Below are 17,236 nucleotides of genomic sequence, written 5' to 3'. Positions count from 1 at the left end.
TGCTGGTTTAATGTTGCTACCAGAGAAAAAGGAACAAAAACCTGAATATTTTCTATACATCACTTACAGTTTTACAGTCCATCACCTCTTCTTCCAGAGCTACCATCTATAAGGACATTTTAAAGTTAATCCTGTATTATCACAACACTGAATATACACAAATGCTGTAACAAACAGCAGTTGTACTAAGTCTTTCTAAAAGATATGCACTGGTGGTCTAAAGCAGCAGAAAAACCGAAAAACCCCATGGTCTGAATACCGTTTGGGGGAAAAAAAAAAGAGAAAAGGGAAAAAAAAGAAAAAAAAGAGCCTCACAATTTTTGGCTGCATAACTTTTCTTTTCAGAGTACTGCAGGGTCATTGTGTAAGAGGGCTTCTAGGCTGCCAGTGTACCATTTCCCACCTTGACCACTACTGCAGTGAGACCCTCTGGACTTTAGCATCAGGAACTAAGAAAGCAACTAGAAAGAAAGAAAGCACTGTATCTTTTGTGAGAGAAAAGACCTACATTCACACGTATGGATCTGGGCGACATGAAGAGGGTCACCTTCATTAGCAGTAGCTGCACAGGCATAGTTTTAAGGAAAACATTTTGTGTTAGCATAACCTGGTCAGCATGGCTAGTAATTAAACCCAGCACAGAGGTAAATAAAGACAAAAGGAATGGTCCTATTCATGCTGAAATCACAACAGGTACTAACACTCCAAGCACAGCAGTTCCCTACCAAGTTCAAAGCAAATCTAACCTGTCTGTTCCTTTACATTTATCAGCATTATTTCACCTCATTAAAATAAGCATAGAAGCAGATCTAGAGAACTTAACAGCCAGTGAAACCATTCTAGCATTACAGTAGTGACCATATAGTGTAATATCTGCCCCTAAAACTAGATAGCTAACATGTACAAGGGCTTTTTTTGACAGATAATTAGCAGGCTACATTAAAAGCTTAGCTAGGTAAATATTAGGTGTTAAACTAAAATGTATTCAAGCAACATCTGCCTACACAATCACACACAGTAGGAATGCAGCCATTAGCTACACAACACAGAGTTAATTGCAAGACTATTAAACATAATAATATGACATACAGAAACTCTTGTTTGGCTGTGCTTGTAGGAGATGTAGGAAAATCCTCCAGTCTACAGATGAAGATTGAAGAGAAAGCAAGAAAAACAAAAACAAAGCAAATAAAGAATAAACATTCATGCAAAATTAGTCAGTTAATTACTTGTAACCCACAATATGACACTTACTTTCAAATTTAACAAGTTGAAGGTTTTGGTTTTATTAGGGTTTGTTGTTGTTGTTAAAGATTTATCATTATTTCCCCCCTTTCCTTTTGTACCCTTCCTGTGTGGAAACTCCGTAAGATTATGACGTAAAACAGACATGAAGAACCTCAGACGCCTCCAGAAACCCTGCATGGCTGTCAGGTTAGGACTTCTATTTATCCCTCTGAAACAGGCTTATTGGAAGCAATTTAGCTGGGGACATTAATAAAATTCTATATGTTTTAAGTTCTATGTAGCATCTTCCAAACTAAACAGGAATTAAAAGAAGAGAGAGACTCAAGTCACATTATTTAGCCCCTTTTCTACAACATTAATATTCTAAAACCAGATCACATACTGAGGGTTACCCAGCTAACACTCAAACTGCGTGAGGGTGATCTATGTTACAAAGAGTTGTAGTTCAACTGTTGTTTTGCAACTCAAAACAGAAAGAAGTTCAGCTAGAAACAAAGAAAAATAATGCGTGCCCTTTTTGAATTTGTGAACCTGGCAAAAAAAAAAAACAAAAAAAAACACACAAAAAAACCAAACAAACAAAACCACAATGTGGATGCTGAGCAAGTCATTCAAGATGTTCATGCACAAAAAGTGATTCTCTCCCCCTGCCCCTGCCAATTTGTGTCAGTTATATAAAGGGTGGAGAATGGATATTAGAACTGTAAAAATAACACAAAGAATCATGCATCATGGGAGTTCAAAAAGGTATCTATTAAAGAAACAACATAGATCTTAAATGGGAATAATCAGCATCAGTAGGTTAAATACTCCCTAAAAATCTTGTATGGTTTAGTGGAACCTATAAGGTTCAAAAAGCAATTAGAAGCATAAGAGAAACGATACACACGATGTGATAAAGTTTCTATATGTACACCACATGGAATAAAATTAGTGCAGAAAGCTCTGATTACATGAAATTTAATTTCTTTCTTTTTACAAGAGGACCTGTCACCTACGATTTTTCAGTCAGGTCACTTACCCATTTACACTGTGATTCTACAATCAGTTCTGACCTTCCTAATATCTTTTACTAGAAATAGAAAGGAATAGGAGAATTCATATTCGTGTAACTATGTAAGACTTGCGTGATTTGGTGCCGTAGACTGAAACCTACTAAAATGTTCACCATATTCCTTCTCAGTTTACTCAGATATGCCTTTCATAGAAAAGCCTCCTGTCAACAGGCACATGCAATTAGCTTTACAAGCCAAACTCAAGCCCAATTCTTCAACAGCTGCATGGTTGCCACCAAACTCTATGACTTCACAGATTCTACCTAAAGACATATCAGCAATTCTTTCTCCATATTAAGCTACATACCTTTACTGTCACACAACTGATACCACTTCTCTGCACTTGAACAAGTTTAAATTGTCAGGCTTCGTACTTACTGGATATTTGGGGTAATTCCCTCCAGCAGGACGATATTGACACCTCCTATGTGAGCAGTGGCACACGTCTCGGTCATCTTTTGATGTAGTACATCTTTAAGAAAAAAGATACTTAACAGCATTTCATTCAGTAAAATACATCCAGATATGCCTACTGTTTCAAAAAATATAGTAGCAGGAAAATAATTGCAAAATTACAGGTTTAGTAGTCACATTAAGTAATATCAAATTTAAATTGTGACAAAAAGAAAGCTTTTGAAAGTGAAAGGAGTGACTAACTTCTAAAAGAATTTCCTTCACAGCATTTTCTGAAAATCTTGCAGCCTTCTAAAATACTTCAGCATCCCAGTAACAGTTTTTAAAAGAACTTGTTGGATGTTATTATACTATCCACACACAGACATAAGGTACCTCTATTTACAAACAAAACTTATTACACATGCACATACATACGAATTGGCATAGGTATGCGCACACACAGAAGCATGTGAAGCTGCCACTGAATTTAATTACAGAGTACATTTTAGCTTATCCCACCTTTCATTTTTTCTTTCAGGGTGAAACTGCCATGGATTCTCTTCAGTTCAGATTCCATTGTTAGACCGCCAATGTCTGCCTCCAGGTGGGTTCGGTTCACCATGCCTATTCCAAAGACTATGAGAGTCACATGCTGTGGCTCTGAAGTCACCAGGCTGCGCTTCCTCTGCGTGTCTCTGCCATTATCCTGTTCATTCTCAAACACCACTCTACAGGCAGGTTCAGTAGGGCTTCGAACACCTACAAAAACACAAAGGAGTTACTGAAGGATACTTTACGAGAAATCCTTGGCATATCTGGGTTACAGTTGTATTTGAAACCAAGGGTCATGTATCTTGCACATCAAGTGAACTCTTTTGGCAAATTATCTGTGCCTGGCTTATTCCACTCTAATAACATTGCAACTGAACCAAATCCAAGACACAATGGGGACAATAACGAGTGATGTAATTTCATTATTATTCATAGATATATTCTTATGTATGTTATATAAATATTCATATTTATGTGATTTTATTGTTATACAATAAAAATGCTCTGACAGTTTCCAGTTGTCCTGTTTCTTTTTTGATTATTTCTCAGCCAAAGGTTCTTATAATTTAGTTTTGGATGAGCAAGTTTTCAACACTCAGAGCATAAAAACAATATAAGAAAATTTACATTTTATGCAGATATCATACCTGTGGATACGATATTCTGTGCATGAAGGATACTGCCCTCTGTTTAACAGAAGCTCTCATTTGACACTTTCTCAGCTTTTCGTTCTTTAATTAAAAGAACTCCAAAGAAAATATGCCTAACTAGTAACTATGCCATCCCCTGCATATTTACAGCAACCTAAGTTCACTAACAAAAAGAATTATGCTACATCAGCTCTCAAATTTACTCTGCTGTGCTAAAATACATTGGAAATGGAGAGCAATGATCACCCCAGATCTCAAAGCTTTGGGTGAAATTCTGGCCCAAACATCTGTAAACTTTGCTGGACTTTACTAAAATCAGTATTTCACCTTTTCTTCTCTCAAAGCTAGGTTCACAGATGATTTTTTTACTCAGTCATTCCCAGGGCAGAAATGATCTCCCTCAAGACTGCTTATGTATGTGCTTACATATTTTCACAGAATGATAATATACAGCATTTCCATTAGCCACTTGAAAACAAAATAGCACCTAACCAGAAAAGTTAACTTAACACAGTCCCACAGCCAGTGCAAATCCAAATTAACAAAGCTGCACAAGAATATCAAGGGACTGAATTTAAAACTAATCCGTTAACACGTCTTTGACTAATTCTAGGATTGAAAGAATCAAAGCATACTATAAAGCCAGGAACATAATTTTTTTCTCTTGTACACCATCTTGGTGAACTAATTACAAGCTCCCCCCCAGTCCTCACCACTTGCCCCTGTGATGCAATTTAGATGCGGTGGGCAACTTTCAAAAACCACCTTATGATCAAGCTTTAGAAGAATACACTTAAGCAAAAGCATGGTCTTCATTATTTGGATACATGAATGAGTTTACCTGTTGGCCCGAAAGTTTCAGAAGACTTTTCCAAAATCCCGGTTGGATCAGAAATAAGTGAATAGAAGTTCAATAATTTATACATATTTTGCCAGCACTCGGCAGAAGGTTCGCTCTGTTCTGACACGGTAATAGAGTCAGAGTCATCCATATGAATAGTCATGTGGTCAACTACATCTTTTGAACCTTTCCTGGACACTTTAGAAGTTCTTCTTTCTGACCTTCCCAAGGAATTCTTGTTTCTAGACTCTTTTTTATTGTTCTCATTGTTTGTTCGTTTGCTCTTGGTGTTGTTCACTCTGTTACCTCCATTAAGACTTCCTCGAGAGCTTCGGCTGAAATCAGAAGAGCGGAAGTCTCTGTGTTTGCGGGTTTTAAAAGTAGGTGTCGGAGAGGCTGATCCAGCTGTGTATCTGCTAAGTTTAATGTCCGTCTGCGTGGCTTTGATATCATCAATCATTGTACTGAACTGATGAATCAGACGAACCAGTGCCATATCTACATGCTGGCTTATGGACTGGCAAGAAATTGTAAAATTACAGTGAAAAGTATTATAATAGCGTTTATTCAAGTCATGAAAAGAAAGGGCATTGGTGGAGTTATGAGGTGTGCACATGGATTTCTCCATTACAACAGCACTAATACTGAACGTTTCTAACATCAAAGCTGGTTTGAATTCAAGAGGAGGAAGATTGACAGCTCCTTGCCTAAGGAAAGAAAAAGTACAAGTTACTACTTAGTTTCTTGTTACAGTAGTCAAATACTTTTTTACACAGCAGTACATCTTATTTACTGAATGCAACCTTCTATTTCCCTTAGGATATCATCTTCTTACCATAGTTCTAAATATTAAAAAATGATCTTTTATACTTTCATACTGTGTGCTACTAACATAGTAATCGTTCAGTTCTATGTACACTTAGTTTGGCATGCAATCTTTCCACCATAACCTAAAGCTTTGCCCAAAATCAGCAGGGGGAAGATTCAGCATTTATACCTCATTTAAAGGATAAATTACAAAACAGCATTTAAGAGCCTCTCAAGTTTCCCCCACTATTATTCCCACCAGCTCTCCCTTCCCCAGTTTCCAGTTTTCAAAAGTAGCTGAGATTTAACCTTAAGTTTCCAAACCATTCCTTAGGAAGATTAAAAAAATATATATATTCTGACAGAAAAACAAAACAGATAAGATTAAAAGAATAAAGGACTGCTCCTTATTCTATGGAAGTGCTTTGGAATTCTATGTCTTCACATGAAAAATTTAATTTCTGTTCTTTAACCAATATGAATATTTTTAAATATCTCACAACATACCTTCGAGCTCGCTTGCTTTTTCTTTCCTTTGCTGTATCTGAATCAACAATATCTGCTCTTAGGCAGTCCAGAGTTCCTGAGAATGAAAGGTACTCTCCAAAGTACATTCTGTAGCAGAGTGGCATCGCATCCTGAGACTGAATTCCTGTGTAACTTAGAAGCGGTTTGAAAACAACCTACAAAACAAAACCCACTGATTTACTACTTATTGTCTGGATTATTCCTATATTCTTGCTCCATCATTTGTTGATCTACAATATTTACAATGTCAGCTACATAATATAGAACATTTTTAAGTTTTATTGACAGTGCTGTAAAACAGAAAGAAGGGGGATAAAAAGGAGAAGCTTTATGGACTTTTTGAGTAAAAAGACTGACTACACAGCAAGCTAGCATTGCATGTTTAGCTATGGGAGCAAGGTTTATGCATGTTCCCATCAGTAAAAAGTACTCGGGAGAACTAGGTTAATCTCATAAATGCTCCAATATGTTCTTTGAAGTTATAAAACAATGCTCTATTAATCACCATTCACAAAGTTTGTTATGGGACACCCTCAGAGGTTTCTTGAGCCTTTCATCTTTGAATAGGAATGCATAAGAAATGTGTACAAAAACAGGATGTTTTCATCATTGTAAGATTTTTCTTTTTTTTAAAGTAATAACTAGTTTTTCCCTACAGAACTTCAAAACACATCAGCAAACCACCCCTACCTGTGCATCTGCTAGCTGGACAGCAGGAAACCCCTGGTTACCCTCTTCGACACCTGCAATGTCATCCTGACTGGTGCTGTGCTGCGAGTGTGTGCCATCCAGGGTGTTCTGGTCACTAGATAAAACTGTGTTGAAGTCTGAAGCAGAGGGTATTGTAGGAAGATTGGGTGCCACACCTAAAAAATAAATACCCATGGAACACTAACACCACAGCAAATTTTAACACCACCAACTCTATTAATTCAGCAAGGTTAGTTATATAGAAACACATGCCATACACATAGAAAGTCAGAGTCCTAGTCAGATCTATAACCTCACAAAAGTGGCATTCAGGATAAAGAAACAGTCTGATATTGCTGAAACAGGTAATAGAGACAGTCCAACTCATATTTGGAAAGCACAAAAATGTTTCCTTCTTTTTGCTCTCCTTCCCAAGGCCTTTTGTCTGTATTGCATTCTATAGGGTACTTAACTCCTGTTTAAACTGAAATAGTTTATAGGCTGAGTAGCCTATGCCATCAACAAAAAGTAAAGATTATCCACAGTTGCAGATACTTGCTTTTAGCTTTCAGTGTGCTATAAGCTTCTGGTTTTTGTTAGTCCCAATGCAAGATCCACCAATTAGATATCTATAAGTTAGTCTCTAGCCAAATGTGCTCTTCATAAAAATTATTATGGACAGCCAGCCACTCCTCTGCAGTTGCTCTGTTCACAAACAATCAGACTTGCAGCACAAGGGCAGAGCGATGCTGAATCGCCTGCATCTTGAGTCTGGACTGGACTCAACCTCCATGAGACAGAGTTGCTCTGACAACGTAAACTAATCCCAATTCTTCATAACTCAATCTTACAGCACTTATCAGAGAGCCACAACTACACGCCTCCACAGAAAAATGGTTTGGATAGATCCGTGTCCGTGTTAAAATCACTAAGTCTTAATTTCAGGAATGTGAAAGCTCTACTTCTACCCTACGGTTCTTTCTGCAGAGAAACACATTCCAGTTTACACAGGAGCCACACCAGTTAAGCAATATGTACAGCACAAGGATGTTTTGTAGGATCAGCCTATTTGTTCAATATTAAAAACGAATTAAAACAACTTATTATTGCCTACGATTAATACATTACAGCTGAAAGACTGTTAATAGAAGAAACAATCAAATTTAGTGTTAGTGAAAATGAAAATTTCAAGATACACACATTTGAGGATTATGAATGATGACAGGCTTACAAGAATAATAAGCCGCAAGAAGTTGTTACATAACTGTTCCTTTAATACACTTAAGACTTTCAGTAATGTATATTTTCTTTTCTCCATTCCCTTACACCAGTTGACCACTTCCCATCCCTGAAGAAGAACGTTACTCAGAAGAGATATTTATGTTTAGTCGCAAAATTGAACTGAGAAAGAGTAAGGATTGCAATGTACAAAATCTTCATTACAAAACCAGCATATGCAAATTAGATTAAAAGTAATTAACAAAATCCAGGGAACTGCAACTAAGAATTATTTTGTGGCTTAGCTTTTTGCAGCTACACATGGCTTTGGAAGCTACATTTACGATTCCAAAAAAAGCTAAATTTCTGGAGGCAGGGTGAGGGAAATAAAACAACAGTTTTGCTTAAATCACATTTGTTCATTTTCCAGTTTGCTGGGAAGTCCCACAAGTAATATTTACATCTGTTGAACTTCAGTCACTTGCTCAGTTACTTTCAGAAAGAATGTGGTCAACACAGGAACAGCCAACCCAGAATAATCTTTTCAATCAGCTGTAATTAGAAATACCTGTTGGAAGGCTATTGTGGCCAGATTTGGTGGCCGGACTTTCTTGTACTACACTTCCTCTGTTGCCCACAGCATTGGACATCCAGTTATAGAAACTCACAGAAGATGGTTCAGACAGCAAAGGATGTTCAGATAACATGTCTGTGGCCACAGTATTTCCTATACAGATAAATCAGAAGCTGTAAGTCAGCAATACCCAGGAACACAGCATAATTTTACTGACAATACATATTTACTATTAAAATAAGCCTAATCCTCAAGGTTTATTCCAGTAAGTTACGTGTCAAGCAGTACTACAGGTGCTACCATGAAAGTTATACTATGACACTAATGGATGTTGCACTACAAGTGTCTTTGCATTTGTTCATCTCTACCATTAATTAGAGGAAAGGAGTCATTAAGAAACCAAAATACCTTTTTTTCTGAATAATATTTCATTCCCTGACAGCAAAGGAGAGAGGTTTTAGAGAAAATGCAGTATCAAACTTATGTTTTTTCTTTATATAAATTATAACAATGCACTCTGAACAATAAAATGGAACATAAACATTTCAATGTATGTACTTCAAACTTCTACAAAACACATTCCTTCAAAAGACCATTACTAAAAATCTGCAAATTATTATACACAAAGTTACTAGAACATTAGTTTTAGTCCACTTTTTGAGCTACTTACAGGGTCAAGAAAAAAAATGACAAATACAGAATGATCATTTCGTTATTCATTCAAAAGACTCACTTAAGTAATTATGTATTATACTCAAAAAGGAGTAAGGCTAAGTAAAAGGAAAATATTGTATTTATTTTGTTAGTTGTCATTTCTTTTCCCAACCTGATGTACTCGCTGTTTGCTTCTAGGAAATAGTATGGTGCAGTGATGTCTAGGAACTGCTATTAAAAAATATAATTCTTATTTGGTAGGAGAGAGGGGAGAGGTAAGATCTTAAACAGAAATGATAACTAATATCATAGTGAAAATATAATACCTCTTCTAAATCATTAAAATAAAATCAGTCTTCCCTTCCCATCCCTTTAGCTTACTTATGCTACATCATACCTGTTCTTGTTAAAGAACTACTTTTAACTGCCGTTGTACTTCTTTGAGGAGTCCCTTCCAAAAGATTATGCAGGCTAGGAAAACTCCCAGTAAGATAGCTGAGCAGACTCTCTTTTCTTGGACTTTCTTTGACTGCCATTCCAGAACGGCCAACGTGCACTGGTGAATCTGTAGCTGTATCTCCACTAGTGTAACTTAAGGAATGATACGGATGTATACCCTTGTGGAGAAAACAAAGAAACTAACGAAGTACTGCATAAACTGCAAAAAGGAAGCGACATTTGGTCTGAATATGAGATCGGAACACAATAACTACAAGATTCTCATTCCTGCAAACTTTTGGACAAGTGTTACTTCACTTGGGGCAGGTCATATGCCACACAAGTATTGTGCGTAAAGGTGCTATTGAACTCTCAAGTATTAAAATAATTTTATCTGTAAAAACAGTTTAAAAAGTCAAACAAGTATCAAATCGAACTGCAGATGTGTAGAATTCACCTAAAGCAAGTTTGCAGAAGGAACAGTACATACCACTGAATATAAGCCTCATTTGTATTTGGTCTTCGTCTAAAGACCAAATCCCTTCCATCCTTAGCATATAATGGTAAGTGCAGCCTCTGGGGAAGGCAAAGAATGGAAGTTGGGGACTTCTGGCACCAAAAAGAAGGCTCCTGGTCCACCCAAAGGCTTAAAACTATTAAACAGGTTCTCTAGCCTCAAAACTGAAGAAGAGCCAGATGTACTTTTAAGCAAAGCATCTAGGCCACTTAACCCTAAACCATGCAAGACCACCAGGCTTCCCAGCACAAGAGAGAAACACTGGAGAGAGTCCAACAAAGAGCCACTAAGATGATTAAGGGACCAGAACATCTCTCATATACAGAAAGGCTGAGAGAGCTGGGACTGTTCAACCTAGGGAAGAGAAGGCTCAGGGGAGATCTTATTAATATATGTAAATACCTGAAGGGAGGATGCAAAGATAATGAAGCCAGGCCCTTCTCAGTGGTGCCCGGTGACAGGACCAGAGGCAATGGGCACAAACTCTAACACAGGAGTTTCCTCCTGAACATCAGGAAACACTATTTTACTGTGAAGGTGACTGAGCACTGTCACAGGTTATAGAGTCTCCATCCTTGGAGATATTCAAAAGTCATCTGGACATAACCCTGGGCAACTGGCTCTAGGTGGCCCTGCTGGTTGGCGAGTTGGACAAGATGACCTACAGAGATCCCTTTCAACCTCAATCATTCTGTGAAAAAACACAGCTGAAGAGGAATCAGTACAAGCCACCAAGCTGCCTAACAAACACATAGAAGACAACAAATGACTTAAAAACAAACAACCAAAAACACACCAAAAAACCCTAAGCAAACAAAAAACCCAAAACCAACACACAAACCCAAAACAAAACAAACCCCCCAAAAAACACAAACATTCACAGACTCTTTCTGTTAGAAAGTAGAGATAAAAATAAAATCTTGCAGTTCTCTGAACAACTTGTGGAATAAAAAAACCCCCGACACTAATTTTAATACAAGTTATTGGAGAGCTTTGTCAATCTTATGATTCGTATAATGATAGTTAAATCCTGATTTTTGCTACCATGCATAGATTAAGAGCCAGAAAGGTTAATGTACATCCTTAAATGATGCACATATCTATTGGTTTTAAGCACGGCTCTGAAGTTAATTGGCAAGAAAAACAATAAACACATGTAGAATATAGGCCAACTGATCAAGCATCACTTTCATAAAGTAAGGGGCGTACCTTCCATGTGTTAGTTATAGATAGTTATAGTTACATTTTAGGCAAGCATTTATTCGTCTGCAGAATTGCTTCTAAACAGGCCAGCTACAAACCACTTTCCCCTCATGCATGGCACTAAAAACTTACCTTTATTTTCAGAACAGAATCACTGTGAGTGTGAGTCTTGGATAATTTCCTCATGATCTCAGCACCAGTTACAGGCCCAGAAGAGCCACCAGCAGGTGGAGGGCGATTAGCTGTTCCTTCTAGGAGCATTGTATGCTCACTGACAGTAGCTGGAACCAAGCAAATAATTTTTCTCATATATATAGATATGGGGAAACAAGATTATCTATTATTAGGTACATTTATTTACAAGCAGTCATGAACTTCCAAATTCTGACACACACCTACACACAGCTGTCTAGGGAATTCAAGGAAATTTTAAGACAAATAAGAAAACCTCAGACATGGCCCTACTGGATTTTGTTTAATAATCGAAGTACAAATCTTTTTGTCCTTCTAATGTCATACAACTGTTGCTCTGTGCTATATATCAAAAGGAAGATGCCAAATTTCACTTTCTTTTGCTGACTCTGGCATGGTTGATCATTTTTTGAATTACGATGCTTACATTTGCATGAATTTCATCTATAAGTAAATCTATACAAGGCAGCAAAATTGCCACTTCCAAAATTCATGGTGAAAAATACAAGAATATACACAGGGCAAAAAAAAATTAAAATACTTCACTGGTTCTAATAGTCTGTTTCTGCTCAAGCAAAGCAGATATTTTAGAGGAGGGGGCAAAAATTGCCATCACACTGTATGATTACATACAAGTTTCACACACAAGCATCTTTGGTTTTGCTGTCTTTAAGCTGATAACTGCTGCCTGTCTTTTAACCAAAGGCAGAGTCTCCTCCTGATTTTTTAAAATTATTTTTTCCTCAGTCTCACATAATTCTTACCTGAAAACGAAAAACATAAACATTGTATTTCTGAGAACAGTTACACTGTATATAGGTGCTACAAACACAAAAACCTAAGTCAACTCAAGACTGCAAAAAAGAGTGCCCCAACAACATGTATTTATTTATGCCCTTCCTTTCTGTGGTTCTTACTTAAGTCATTTCTGTATCAAATACAAAGCTAAATCAGTAGTTTATGTTAAATCAGCAATGTGTAAGCTGGCAACAGAAATCTACCACATATGAAGTAGTAAAAGATTTTTTTAATTAAAATATGTCTTCACAAATAACAAATAAGAAGGTAGGTTTGAAGCTATACCTGGGAGAATTCACAGAATTGCATGGTACAATTCTTAACTAAGGCCAGAAGCTGCACAACAAAATCCTAATTGCAAGCCAGCAAATAATTAAGTTGATGTATTTTGTGCAGTAAATTACAAGACAAACCATGTGAAGAGACAAAAGTCTCCTGCTTTGTTTTTCCCCAAATAAGTAAGAATTATTATAATGCTATAATTATCAGCAGCTGCTTCAAAATGAAGATGATTCTAAAAAAGCAGCTTAATGATTCTAAAAAAGAAGAATATAATGTATTCAAGCATTACAACTAAAGAAGATACAAATGCTCTGAGAGGAGCTACTTGTCCCTATGAATTTTTACGGAGACAGAAAAACACAAAAATACCTGCATCAAATTCAAACTCTGCTCCATCAGCACTTGTGTCACTCTGAAGACCCCCTCCGTTGTCTAATCCAAGTCCATCCTCGTGCTCGTGGCAGGCATTTGTCTGCAATTTCACTGGCTGAGCTGGTCTGTGTAAGCTGACTCCTTTAAAAGCTGGGGTCACCACAATGAACTTCATCCATTGCCTTGCTAGGGCAACTAGACCTTTCTTTAAGGTTACTAAGGCAGGAAGGCCATCACTCTTAAAAAAAGAAAAACAAAAATCCAAGATGCATGTCACAGCATTTTAAAGTAAACTGAGGGGGGAAAAAAAAAAGTCAGAACTCCCTTAAATCTTTGTGCTCAAGAGGCTTACGACAGAAACATGCTGGCAACACAACGTCCATGCAGATATAAAAAGACATAGTGCTAACAGATAAAAATTATAACTTCATTGAACACAGTAAATACATTCATTTACATGACCTGAGGATCTAGCCCAAGGGGCCAAAAATAAACAACAGAAAACAGGTTTATTAAATATCAAACTAAACGTACTTAAGTAATTATAAGGCTCTGAACTACGGACTAAAATTCACAACAGCACCAGATTGACTGTAGAAACAGAACTGAAATAAAAAAGATGAGGTTTCTTCCATTGTTGGTAAGCAGTATTTTAAAAACATAAATTTGAGGCAAAAAACAGGGATTGTTTTGATTACATCACTGAATTGTGCTAAAGATGAAAAAAAAAAAAAGCTTCTTATTTTGACCACAAATCAAACAGTGCTATTTCTGCCACAAATTGTGCTATTTCTGATCACTGGGCTCTCAGCTATGTTGAAAAATGTAGTGTTTAAATCTGACAGCTGTGGAATTGGATTATGAAAATGACACAAAATCAGGAAGAAACACTCCTCCTTATGCCTAATATGTTTGTTCAAACAATTTACCACTACAATCCAGACATTTACATTCTAAAGCCACCAAGAAAAAGATTGAATTCTTAAGCTTTAAAGTTTCTACAGTTCTAGCTCTCTTCTTAAGCTGTCTGCATTATCCTAGTGTTTCTAAAAGACATGAGATCTAGTTCTGAAGGAGAGAATTTGGAATAAGCTAATCAGTGCATGCACTTGCTTTAATAATTGAGATTTATTCAATTTTAAAACTATGCATGCAGATTTTTACTACTTTGCTGTTATCTTTAAAAAAAAAAGAAATCTGATAAAAAGGCCATTAACAATTTTAAAGACATGCCTTTTTGGTTTACGATTTCTCATGTATTTACTAACGAAATAGCTCGACAGAAATTGTGCATATACACAGGCCACAACAAGAACAGCAGATCTGCAAGAAAATGAAATGAGAGAAGCCATATCTATTTATCAATTTAAGGATATATACAAGTACGGGTTATATTTTCTTGTTTGTTAACTTTCCTTAAACTGTTACCTAATTTAAGACATTAGAATTGGTACATTTGAAACTAACACAGAGTTATTTCCATTTTTACAGGGTAACTCACCATGGTGGCATCCTCAATAACGGAGTAGTTCGCTTGATGAAGGTAATGGTGCAATATATTACACAGTAAACAAGAAGGATTTTCTTGCAAGAAACGAGCCACTTTGGTAAGCCTGTTGTACTTGCTTCTCAGAGGAAAGTGCACGCTTTTATTCTAGATCAAAATGTAACAATTTTTCACGTATGAACATACTTGCAAACAGAACATGCGCATGAACTACAAGGTTTCACCTATGATATCACAAACTTGTAACCCCATTTTGAACTTCTGCAAGAAAGATTTGCCATGTGGACACCTACCTTATTTTAAATAGTAGTATGTGAAAAATCATACTTCGTGCTTATTTGTTTAAATGATGTAATAGAACAGAAGGCTGGGTTGAAATCGCAGACTTTTTAAAGTTTCCTCTGGACTAATAGACATATATGCACAGCTAGCTGAGATTTTCAAAGGAACTGTTTATTCCTAGTTAAAGAAAAACCAGGCGCTTCTCTAATTTGGTTTAATGCTAGAAAAACGGTAGGAAAAGAAATAGGAAAGGAGGTTGCAATAAGAGACTGCTGCAAAGGATGATTTTTGACTACAGCAGAAAACTAGCCTGACACTAAGCTTGTCAATCTTGCAGTGCAAGACAGGATCTCAACAACAGGTATCACCTCAAAATCTTCCCACTAGGTGGTGCTAAGTAAACGAACAGCAGAAAACTGCCTACACACAAGAAAGCTCCTTAGCAAATCACTAACACCCAATTTGTCATAAAAGCTCAACTAATTCTAGTTTTCAAGAAAAAAATTGTCTGTTTTGCATTTCTTGCTAGAATGTTTCACCCTCACTATGCTTGTCCTCCCTTCCTCTAACAAGCGGGTCCAATAAACACAATGATTCAATACACCGCAGGAACACAGAAATTCACATTTTCTCCCGAAAGGTACCCTGAATATTTCATAATTCAGCACACTTTCGTATTTCATAAAATATACCAGACGCTACAGCCATACTTCTTACTCTCCCCTTTCAAACGGCAGAATCCCCAGTTATTTTACCCAGAGATGCGCTTCTGTAAGAAGCTGAATTTTTTTTTCCACTGAAATTTAGATTCTGTACAAAAAGCAGAGGTAGTGAGTTCTTGTGACCAGTTCTGGAAGTAAAGGTTCATAAGAGGTGCTATAAGTTTGTCAGTGAAAATACCCAGAATCCCAAACAAATACGTATTACACTGCTCTGTTCTGATATGCCTATTGATTTTATAAAGGTCACTTACCTCTAAGGCTTCTGTCATAATGCAACCCATAACAGCACAGATTCGCAGGGTTCCTTCAGTTTCTAGTTTATTTAATGACGATTTCACTTGATCAATGGGAACAAGCCAAGCACCAACTGCAGGTGTTGCAGTACTCAGGAGGTTCAGCTGCCTATTGAGAAAAATAAAAAGAATTAGGTATTCACGTTCTGCAGCAGCAATTAGCAAGATTTTCTAATGCTATTATGAATGACATTCAAATAGGTGGAATGTGACAGAACAATGTTACAAAGTAACAAACACAGACTTATTGCCCAGAAAATGAAAACTGGCGAAAAAGTACCTAAGGCAGGTTTTGTTTTACATGCTCACACGCTCATGATTCCATCCACTGCTGCTACCGCTATTCCCTCCTTTTCCCATTTGTGTTCCCTACTGAAATCACACAGTTTGAAATTCTCATCGCTGACTGAATCCCACATTAACTGTTACACAATACATCATGAAGGACTTTTGCTGAAGGGCTGAGGCAAGAATATTTGGAAAACCACAAAGAGTATTTTCTAATTTATATCTATATACTGAGCTTAAACTACTGACAGATAAGAATATTTGACTTGTTCTACAAACACAATATGAAAAGCTATCTTAGAAAGATTTATCTTGAACTTTGTAATGGCAATGCAATGGCAGTAAGATCATGGGTTAAGCATCAGGCTGAATACCAAAAGCACTGAGTGGTTCTCTTCTCTAGCATCTCTCCTGCTCAAAACAAATACCCTCCCCGCCTTTCTCCTTCATACATTTCACTCTCACTAGAAGTTTTTTGTTGGTTGTTGGTTTTTTTCTTATCTTTCTTTTCTTCCTTTAAACATATCTAACTAAAAACTTTCTAGCAACACTTCCATATAAATTATGGCAATAAAACATTGAAGCAAGAGTTACTGTGATATATGCAAAATCCAAAATTTTCATTTCCAGAGAAGCTTAAAAATTATTGAAATGACATTCAGAATCTACCAAATACAACTGTAATTTAACACAGCAGAATTGTCATTTTCTTTCTTTTAAATCAGGTAAAATTATACCTTGAAAATATATGGGCTGGAGACCGCACATTGGTAGGGGCTGCAAAACTAAACCAAATTTCTTTAATTGTTAGCTTCATGCTGCAAGAGTCAGGGGGAGGAGGCATCAAGGGTATATCTTTTTTCAGATCATCAGATTCAACACCTTCATCCTTAAAAAAGGAAACACGAAGTCAAAAGTGAAATTGTTTTCCAAAATGATTACACTGAAAGGCACTAATATACCATACTGCGCACTGTTCATAAGAAGTAGTTTCATATGCATTTAGAAAATAACCTAATGCTGTCCACCAACTCCTCCAAGACAATACCAAGAGACCTTGCAGAAAGCTGGAAGTTTAGTGTGCAAGCAGACAGCATGAATTCAGTTGGCACAACAAGACAGCTGTTCA

General features: G+C 36.7%; 1 protein-coding gene across 15 annotated transcripts in view; it reads right to left on the bottom strand.

The window, feature by feature from the left end:
* BLTP1 (bridge-like lipid transfer protein family member 1) overlaps positions 1-17,236 on the bottom strand; it is a 125,459-nt gene that overhangs the window by 45,373 nt on the left and 62,850 nt on the right. For 13 of the 15 annotated variants that reach the window (XM_082316198.1, XM_082316206.1, XM_082316211.1 and 10 more), the window contains 13 exons: positions 16,845-16,996; positions 15,778-15,928; positions 14,517-14,669; positions 13,013-13,253; positions 11,504-11,652; positions 9,611-9,830; positions 8,554-8,712; positions 6,768-6,943; positions 6,057-6,232; positions 4,743-5,449; positions 3,219-3,458; positions 2,682-2,775; positions 1,090-1,140 (listed from right to left, as the gene is read on the bottom strand). In XM_082316198.1, coding sequence (XP_082172324.1) covers positions 1,090-1,140; positions 2,682-2,775; positions 3,219-3,458; positions 4,743-5,449; positions 6,057-6,232; positions 6,768-6,943; positions 8,554-8,712; positions 9,611-9,830; positions 11,504-11,652; positions 13,013-13,253; positions 14,517-14,669; positions 15,778-15,928; positions 16,845-16,996 — 2,669 coding nt within the window. The remainder of the gene's footprint in view (positions 1-1,089; positions 1,141-2,681; positions 2,776-3,218; positions 3,459-4,742; positions 5,450-6,056; positions 6,233-6,767; positions 6,944-8,553; positions 8,713-9,610; positions 9,831-11,503; positions 11,653-13,012; positions 13,254-14,516; positions 14,670-15,777; positions 15,929-16,844; positions 16,997-17,236) is intronic. The other 2 variants (XM_082316207.1, XM_082316208.1) reach the window with 2 other exon arrangements.

The sequence above is a fragment of the Platalea leucorodia genome, assembly GCF_965183815.1.
Source record: "Platalea leucorodia genome assembly, chromosome: 6".
In the NCBI taxonomy this organism is placed as follows: domain Eukaryota; kingdom Metazoa; phylum Chordata; class Aves; order Pelecaniformes; family Threskiornithidae; genus Platalea; species Platalea leucorodia.
Note: the sequence above shows the minus strand (reverse complement) of the source record. Positions and strands in the feature narration are given on the sequence as shown.